Consider the following 9,702-nt stretch of genomic DNA (forward strand, 5'->3'; position numbering starts at 1 on the left):
GGCCTAGCGATGCGCGCCGTAGAAAAGGCCGCAGTTGATTTCGATGATAGGCATCGTCATGCGGCGCCTTGCTCGTCATCCGTCCGGTTGAGACCCGGGATCGGCATTGCGCTTCGGCAATTATCGGGTTTTGATTTCGGAAAATTACACGCGCAGCATGAACTTCAAGTTGTTATTCAATCCATTACATACCTTAACGAGCAATATAATTATCCTATATCTCCTATATCTTTCTTTCCCCCTTCTCCTATCGTATGTCGACGCCCGTATTCAGGGCATGTTTTTGACCGAGATGAGCGATGATGAACCGCTGGTCCGATAGCGCTTGTGGGCTTTCGGAACCAGAGATCATAAACCGATGCCATGGCATGAGCAGCCCTGGAGGTGCGTCTCTATTTATGGACGATCATAACTGAGGCGAACGGTGCAATGTGACATTAGACATCTTGCCGAAGCACCTGAGACAGATTCTGAGACTTACTGATTTTAATCAGAAAGATCTTCCCATATGGGCCCCTTCACACCCTGGTATGAAGATTTTACGGAAAGACTGAAGCTAAGCCCAGCGGATCATTACCTGCAGACTACCGGGTTCCTGGGACCCTGAGCCCTGGTGTTGCAGCGTGCTAGCGGATCGATTCCCGATCCTCCAGCTTACCTAACCTACCTTCTACTTCGTAAGGAGGTATATGGGGAATATAGCTGGTCATACTGTTTTACTTGGTCGGGCGGCTGGGCGGCCAAAAGTCCCGATAGCTATCCAGCTGGGGCTGTCAAGTTCTAGCCTCACATCATGCTGCGTACTTGACACCCCTCATAAGTATGTTCGCGGCACCTCGTCCCACCTTTCAACTTGATCCATGCTCTCAGGAGTTTGACGCGATGGGTCACGCCTCCTTTCTCCGTAGCTCTATACCATCTCGGTAGAGCCCAGCGTATTGGGTCTGCCGAAGGCACATGTCATGTGCAAGGCATTCTCCGGCCTGGACGACGTGTGGTGAATCCGGGTTTGCTCTCCGTCACGCAATCCTTAGTGAATGTAACTCTCAACCTTCCGAGCTCTGATATGACGCTTCTAGGATACAGGGAGACGTGGTGGCGCCTCTCTATACTTGGCGTATCGGAGCTCGCGCCACCGTCGTTCTGCTTTCGCTCAGTGTGAGCATTATCTTGGCCGAGTGAAAAGCGGCGAACTACACGTGTATATCGCGTCATCACGCGCCTGTGATGCACTCCATCTTCTAACAGGCAGCTCCTTCTCGCTATCTACTACCCCGCCTTGACGGGTTGCATCTGTCAGCTAGCAGCCCTGGGATATCAGACCAATACTTTGCTCTGGTGAACCATACATCCTGGATCTAGATCCGAAAGAACCCCTTTCGAAGGCCGATTGCCTCACGAGCTGATACGACGGTGTGTGAACCCCCACACCTTGTTGTCGAGCCCTGATACTATTTTAAGCGTGATGTTTCATTTGAGGTGTACCATTGATGGCTCTGGGATGTGTTCTGACTGTCACTGGCCGATATCTCATGATATCTTATAGGTTCAATGGGTTATCTCTCGCCTATCCTATGCTGCCTTAGAAGACCCCCCTGGATACTCTTCAAGTATGGTTTGTCGTATATGTTGAAGGCAACGGCGGTATGATAAGGGGAACAAGTGACTACAAGGGCCTCACAGAACCGTTACCGGTAGCGAAGTACATTCCCTTTTTGGCCTCATTGTGACTTGCCTATATTTGCTAGTGATCGACACCTAGAGGTATGTCTCTATTGGCGTAGCGGCGATAAACCTATATCGGTCGGTATTCCGGATACCAGTACACTTATTGCCACTATCAGTTATACGGCCTCTTCATCCGGCAGGATATGGATATGGTTCCGCTCGTACTGATGAATACTTATGTAGCAGCAACTTTGCTGGTTGATGTTTTCATTACAACATCAGTATGTACGCAGTTTTCATCAGAAGCGGCCCCTGCCTGCGTTATCGCATGCTTACCTAGGTAGTCAAGGTAGAATCTTGTCCCAAAACTTGAAGACGTAATATGCGAGACAAATCGGTGATGTAATACGAAGTTTCACGAGTGGCCTTCCAATGCGTCAAGATCCCGAAAGGGTGGTTCGAAGAGAGAGAGAGAGAGAGAGAGAGAGAGAGAGAGAGAGTCTATGTTACTGCAGTAACAACATTCGTATGGTCTTGTACCTCTTTGGAAGTTTCTGGATTGTAGGGCTAGCATAGGTCCATCCTGAACCCATCAGCCTCGTAACCTCCAAGGACCACTTGATGTTAGCGAGGGCGAAATAGCCGCATGCAAAATTCTGCCAGTATCAAGACTGTTTTCCTACCTTTCTCTAATCGAGTTTCGCCTTCAGCAAGACGCAGTATCTGATATATGCATTATATTGGCGCAGATACTATTTATTTGGTTGAGCGATAGCGATCAAATTCGCTTGTTGATTTCTGAAAGACTTGCTCCCAGCCTTTTTCAATGTCAGAAGGAAGGTAGCTAGCTATATGGTATATACAAAACATACTGCTCCTCTCCCTCTTTTCCCTTGTCCCTCCGACTCTTTATTGTGTATAGTTGTAGTATGAGTGTGTTGCTTCAGCTCATACTAAGTAGAACCGATAAATCGGCCGTTGCGAGAGTGTATTCCATATTCCATATTCCATCCGGTCCTATCCGGTCCCATCCCATACCATCTTGCCGTATGCATATGCAATGTAGATATCTCTCCATTGAGGTTATTCAACCCAAACCGTTTCCACATCTCGATACGCACGCCAACTATGACGAATGAGAAAGAATGGCTTGGCAGGCACGCCGAGAGCACTTGCCTTCTTGACGAACTGCTACCTCGTTCGCTAACGCGGAAGGCAGCTCCTTCCCCGCCTCGAGATTTCCCATTTGAACTTCCCTCGCCTTCTACCTTTCTTTCTCATTCTCCTTCGGCATAGATGTAGATGTAGACATGGATGAAGATGAGGACACGGAGCCGTTCTTTTCCTTCCCTTTCCCGGTGTCCTTCTCACTCGCAGGGGCATCTTTGATGCTATCTTTCTCCTTTTCTTTTTCTCTTTCCCGCGACGTAGACACTGGACTACTCGCTCGAGTCGGCATGTAGAAGTCATAACGGTCAGGAAACAAGATGATGTTGGCGAGCCGCACGACTTCAGACTCAGCGCGCGAACTCCCTGATGAGGCAGATGCCGGGCTATCTGTTGTCCCGTCTTCTTCCATTATCATGTCCACATCCTTCTTGTCCTCTATCGGCGTGCTGCTGCTGCTGCTTGGCTTCTCTTCCGGTGCCAATGACGACGTGGATGCCTTATTTGCCCGCAGTGTCCACGGCGCGAGCCCCATCGCCCGTAGCCCTTCTTCGCCACCGACCTCGCGGATCTCCTTTTCACCTAGCCGTCCCGTATGCGGCGCTTCGCTGCCGAGTCCAGTTCCTGTGGAGTCAAAGTCTGGTCCAGGATGGCCGCGCAGGAATGCCTTACGTTGGCGGGCGAGAAACAGTGCATTCGTCTGTGTAAGTGGCGCCGCCGGAGAGTACACAAGCATTGAGGTACGCAAGCCCGTGTCATTCTTAGATTCGGTGCTACCGTTATCACGGTAGTTGGTATTGGAGAATTGATATGCCTGGTCCGGATGCCAAACGATGTAGTCACCAGCCCGTAATGTCGGAGGGGTTACGAGGCTCTTATCGAGCTGTAGATGGGGATGCCACGCCGCTGTGACGCGCTGCGCATGGCCCGGGACCGCACCGTGTATTATCGTTGTCTGCTCCTTGTCAAGCGCCCAATTGGACGGATCCAGGTACTTCTCCCATTTCTCAGCACTATCGCCCGATTCGGGCGCCGGCTCCTTGGGCGAAAAGAACGGTCGCAGGAGAAAGTAAACTGTCGACAACTTCGGTGAGGGGAGCAGGCGGATCATGCCGGGCTCGACCACTGTCAGCGCCAGTATACCCTGGAACATGCGCATCATTGAACATGCTCCTGCGCCGTTGTACAGATCCGAAGTAGCGTTAACACGTCCCGCCGGATCCCACGGGTTATATGCCTCCCATTTCCCCTTGAAGATATCATCGTAGAGTCCACAACGCCCATATCCATCTAATTCCCACCTTTCTAGGCTTCCGTTATCGACTTGTGCAATCGACGCGTTCGAGGCCGCGGCTGCAGCCGCGATAAGGCTATCTTCAGGAGTGGTGGGAGCTGCCGCCACACCGTTGACTGTAACAATACCGTTGTTGGTAGACTCTATTCTAATGCGGTCTGCATACGTGATCGGAAATCTCGTCGCTAGTCGGTCGTCGTCATTGCAATTCCACAGTGACATTGCAAATCGCTGAGCCCGCAGCATGTTGGGATGTGCACGTGAGCGTACCTGTGCGGGCGTCCAGAAGAAGTCAAAACAAGTTGGATCCTGTGCCGGAGGCGGCTTGAAGTCATGCTTCGTCTCCAAATACTTTTTAGTCTCCTCCACCCAGTTGCTTGCATCTTCTGGTGATACCACTCCGCGGATAACACCAATTCCATGGCGCTTCAAGCTGGCTTCAAACGGCTCAACCTTGGCCGTGTCGTTAATCTCGTTAAAATCAATTGAGGGAATTAGTCCTGTGCGGTGCTCATCTATGTATTTGATTTCGTCACGCAGTGCTGTAATCAGGCGACCCCACGACGCCTCAAGTGTGGACTCGTGTCCTGCGACTAGTCGCTTCTTGAGACTCGCAAATCGCGAGGGCAAGGGGACGGGCTGCGTGCCGTAAAAAGATAAAACTGGAGGCTCCATGCTGTTTTTCAAGAAAACTGGCCGTTGTCTGCTTTTTGCGATTCTGCCGTCTCTGTGATCGGTTGATCGCGGGCGTTTTGTACCATTTGTTCTAGACTGAGAATGCGCTATTGTTACGTGTTTTGTGTCTGTTGATGGCAGCGATTGCTGTGACCCCCCTGTCGTCGGTATCGTTGCTGTTGTTGTTGCCTTTGCCGTTATTGTCGTCGCTGGCGGTCGCCCAGAGACGGTGGAATTTGCAGTTGTCGTCGCTGTCGCTGTCGTCGTCGCAGTTGATGCAGCAGTTGTCGCTACAGTGGCGACAGCAGCAGCGGCAGCCATGGCGCTCTCTAGTGAGGGGACCGGCGTCGCTGTGCCTGGGTGCTGCACCACGTCTACCTTGGACATCTCAACCGTTTTCCCTTGCACGCCCTGTGTCTTCTGACCTTTTCTATTACTACAGCGTCTGGCTCGGCCATTCAGATCCCGTTCCCTAGCACTCAATGCGCTGGGGCAGCGCGGGGTTCCCAGCACTAATAAATATGGCAGGACGCATAGGCTTGGTTTGGATAGGTTCAGAGAATGACCCCTGCGAGTGGGCAACGTGGGAGGATATGGGCATGGGGACCCCGGGAGCTAAACAGGCCCACCAGTTGCGGTACCCCGGCCCGATGAGGCTTGCTGGTTGCGCATTCTTTGATTGACATGCCGGCTCGCTGCTCCGTGGGCTTGCCTGGGCCGTGAGGAGGCAGCGAGGGGCACTCTGACGGTCCGTCTCACTCGAGACAGCACAAGACAGAGTAGCAACGCAGGCTCCTGACACCCGGCTACCCAAACACTAGTTCATGCTAACAAGACGAATAAATTGCCCTATGCTGCCTCTCCCCGCTAGCATCCGGAGCCCATTATCGAGCTAGGGTGCCCGTCAAGAGCAGCCGGCATGTCTCTATCCTTTGCGATTGGTCGGGATTTTTCTCAAGTAATTCTCCGTAAATGCCAGCCCGGCCCATAGGGGTAGTTTCTGCTAGGTTAGCATCGTTCAACGGAGGATGCGAATTAGGACAATGCCTAAAGATTACTAAGAAGGGAAACGTTTGATCCAGCTGTCCTCTATCGTCTGACATCTTTATTGGACCACACCGAATCGCATATCCGTATATCAGAATATACACAAGATGATGAAACCAACGCTCATCGCATCTCGGGCGTTTCGTCGGCTTATCCCCTCTTACTGCTAGGGTCCTATAGGGACTAAGCGCCTGCGTCGCTTGGTCAGGTCCGTGCTGTCATGCTGCAATCGCAAGTCTATGAGGCCACGCATCAGTAATAGACAGTAGGTGTGTGGACAAGATGACAGCAGCTAGCATCGTGATATCATAAGACACCAAAATACTAGTAAACAGACTTTCCCCCTTCAATTAGCATAGCTGAGTGGGTATGTTTCGAAACCTCGCAGTTCGACCTTCGTTTCTTAGGTCAGCGCACTGCTCGATCCTCGTGGTCACCGAAGCCAAGGTAATTAATATGAGATGCTCCATCTCCAAACCCCACGTTGCGGCACTGAGGAGCGCCACTCCCTCCCAATTACAGTCATGTCAGGCATGAAAACCAGTATAGACTGAGTAACGTTACCGTATGCTACAAGTTGCCCAACTAGACAACTAAAGGGATAACTAATCATACTTACACGCGTCACATCTAACCTACTTACTGACAAAGCTATGCCTTCAGCTTTCGTCATGATTACACGGCACAGGTCGATCGATAATTAGGAAGTTAGTCTCGGGTCCGGTGTAGTTCATTTCCTTAATCCAGCAGAGATTGTCCTTGCGCCAAGTTCGGAAAACTCTGGTCGGATTCAGGGAAAATGTGCATTATGCAGCGGCATGCAGAGAAGATTGGAGATGGTTACAATCTCACATTTACCCTTTTCGGACCATCTACACTGCACGGGCTCATGATCGCTGCCAGCTGCCAAGGCTCAAATCGGAGGCTCGGCATCTGGGTCTAAATTGGCGCTGACATACAACAAGACCACCAGCTCATCGTGTTATGCCCACATTTTGTCTTCAACGCAGCCTTCTATCGTACTTGGTAGACCCAGCACGTCCTTGCGCCTTGAATATTTCAGGGGGGTTTCGGAATATTCTTAGTTATCAGGTGGACCTGTGCGCACAGATTGGTTTCGTGCGTTGCTTCCGTACTTCTGAGGCTACACGCAAGTGTCATCAAGGGTCAGACTCTATAAATGAATATCGATAGAATGCAAATATCTCGGGATACTATAGTCCGAATACTGAATAAATGCCTGACTACTTCAATAACTGATATACGAACCTAATCTTGGTCATTCTGTGCGTGGGTAGTCGGCTTCGCAAACAGTCTCACGCTTAACTCTTGTGGTTTGACTTTAACTCCTCATCCCCAAGGAAAGTCCTGACCTTTTCGTGGCTCAATGTCAAAATCCCAGAAAGTCTTTATTAATAAATCCCCTCTCAAACTATAGCCTAGACGTCGGTATATAGTTGCTAGCTGTATCGTCTAGCTAGGTAGGCGGCTAGAAACCTGCGTTACACCGACATAACCGTGTGTCCAATCCTACTTACACAATAAGCAAGGCCAAAGTCCGAACAGATCTATTTCCTAGAACGCTCCCGGGTTATATCCTAGCCCGATAACACGATATGTTCATCTATTTCCATCATCGTCACGCTCGTCACACCTAGTCGTGCCGTGCGTCTCTCACGTGCACACCCTTAGCTTGAGCTGGATATGTCTGCTTGACAGGCTGCCAGTCTTAGATGTATAAGTAGGCATGTCTACGATACCACGAACTACATCATCCGGCGAGTAAGATAAGGTAATGGACACATCCATGCCCTTGGTACGAACACTCGTAACGCTATTAGAGGCAAAGTCGGATAGACACATGTATCTGCTCATGATTACACCCAGTCCTTGACTAAAAATCAGAGAAGATCAAAGATCAAAGAATAAAAGAGAAAAAGAGGAAAAACATACTTAGTTAGTGTACATTTCTCATCTTTTTCCCTTTTTACAAGAATACCTACGAGATGATTGGTGTCCACCTCCCGCTCCGCGTAGTAGTCGATGTGGATGGACATATCCCAATCCCCATCCCTCAATCAATCAATGCCCATAAACTATCCGTGCGATATTTATCCCGTGACGGACGTAATAAGAAAAAGTAAAGCGCAGACGAACAGGACTGGGTTACAAAGACGGCTTGGAACCCCCCACACTCGCATCGCATCAGGCTTACCAATCCCAGCTCTATTACCTATTCGAGATGGATGATCGAGGTGAATTAAGCCGGGAAGGGAAGAGAGGGGACATTTGATGAGAGAGAGAGGAGACGAAGGCTGGATTAGTCCCGTAGTATACAGTCGCAGACTTGAATGCTCGTATGATTCTGGGTTATCCCATATATTACCTTTATGCAGCACCAGCTGCTGAATGAGGCCCATGCCATACCATATCTCGATGTCTCAGTTCCTCTCCTGCTTCCCAGGAGATGGCTACCTAGCTGCCGAAGCGAGTCTGAAATGACCGTCTAGTTACATTAATTACATCACACATGCCGAAACCTAAAATCTCAGCTCGAAGAGAACTTTCCGTCCCAAATTTCCCATTAATAGGTACCGCTCCATTATGTCTGCAATCACACATGCCTTCCGCTCCTGACGCCTGGGAAACCGCCGCTTAGATAAGCGGCCCCATTGGCTATATCCTTTTCCTGTATGGCCAGGTCCAGCTCTCTCAAGGCGCAGTGAGCCGCGATGACTTTGAAGCTCTCGAAATTACCAGCATTCCGCTGGTCGGAGTAGCGATCACGATTAGTTCTGACGACCCCTACACGAAGACACGCGATACTCAATTCCAGAGGAGTGAATTCGGTCCCAACTGAAGAGATGTCGTCTTTTGCCTCGTCAGAGCTACCAATTGTATCATCGTCTGTCGCATCTTCCGGATTATCTGTTGAAGACTGCATATCTTGCTTCCGAATGAGGCTCTCCACCCACTTCACGATACGATCAAAATCGTCTTTGAGCTGGATGGATGTATCGCGTTGCCGGCGTGTCTGTATGCCGGATTTATTGAAGATTGCACCGGTGAAGACTTCTAATTCAGTGATGCTCTTTGAAGCATGATCTGAGTACGTGACCGTCGCTGACCAGATAGCATCTTCGTATCTAAGGAAGGGTTAGCAGCCCACGGATACATGCTAGTAACTGAATGCTTACGCCTGGCGAATTCGTCGTGCATTATCCTTTGCCCTCTGCCAATCAACACGTCCGAAATTAGTATCACATTGTTTCTGTATATATCTGATGATCTCATCCCATAGTGAAGGGTCGGAACGGTTGCGGGGTAGATGGATGTCGTCTTTCCATATCTTCTTCTCATCAATAGCGCGGTATAGCTTGCCAAGGATCTTGATAGATCTGTAGAATCGATGCTTTGGTCCGGTATCATCGTCTTCGTCTGCGTCTGTCGACAGCACCACAGGCGGCTCAAACAGAATCTCAGTTCTGTCTACAATATTCGTAGGAGGAGCGGGTGCCAAGCTATCTTAGTGTTAGCGGGGTGTATTAAGGACCATGACATAAAAACCCACAAATCTGGACGGTCTTTCGTTCTCTTCATTGTTGCCAGTTGTCTCATGTTGACTGGTATTCCAGTCTTAGAGTAGTCGACAGCTGTAGAATGCATCTCGGCCAGGGTGGTGCATTCATCATGGACAGCACCTGCATCGTGTAGGTCCGCGAGGATCATGTGTTTTACGGCAATTACTCCTAGTCTATCGAGGAGGAAGATCAGCAATAAGGGGGGGGGGGGGGGGGGGTAGGTTTTTTTTCAAGTAAAAATACAGTGGTATTTAATTAAATTATAAAATT

General features: G+C 49.9%; 2 protein-coding genes across 2 annotated transcripts in view; both read right to left on the reverse strand.

Moving 5' to 3' along the window:
• Positions 1-2,932: 2,932 nt before the first annotated feature.
• F5B22DRAFT_647952 (uncharacterized protein) lies at positions 2,933-5,191 on the reverse strand (the record flags this gene model as incomplete). Its single annotated transcript, XM_047978954.1, has 1 exon — positions 2,933-5,191. One exon carries the CDS (start codon positions 5,189-5,191, stop codon positions 2,933-2,935), a length of 2,259 nt encoding a protein of 752 aa, XP_047829427.1.
• A 3,274-nt stretch (positions 5,192-8,465) lies between these two features.
• The window catches only part of F5B22DRAFT_637289 (RNA dependent RNA polymerase-domain-containing protein), a gene marked incomplete at both ends in the record, with an annotated part of 5,238 nt that continues 4,001 nt past the window's right edge, over positions 8,466-9,702 (reverse strand). The window contains 3 exons of the mRNA XM_047977418.1: positions 8,466-8,997; positions 9,049-9,372; positions 9,423-9,605. Of these exons, the coding sequence (XP_047829428.1) occupies positions 8,466-8,997; positions 9,049-9,372; positions 9,423-9,605 (1,039 nt within the window). The remainder of the gene's footprint in view (positions 8,998-9,048; positions 9,373-9,422; positions 9,606-9,702) is intronic.

This window comes from Xylaria bambusicola (genome assembly GCF_022495145.1).
Source record: "Xylaria bambusicola strain CBS 139988 unplaced genomic scaffold F5B22scaffold_30, whole genome shotgun sequence".
In the NCBI taxonomy this organism is placed as follows: Eukaryota; Fungi; Ascomycota; class Sordariomycetes; order Xylariales; family Xylariaceae; genus Xylaria; species Xylaria bambusicola.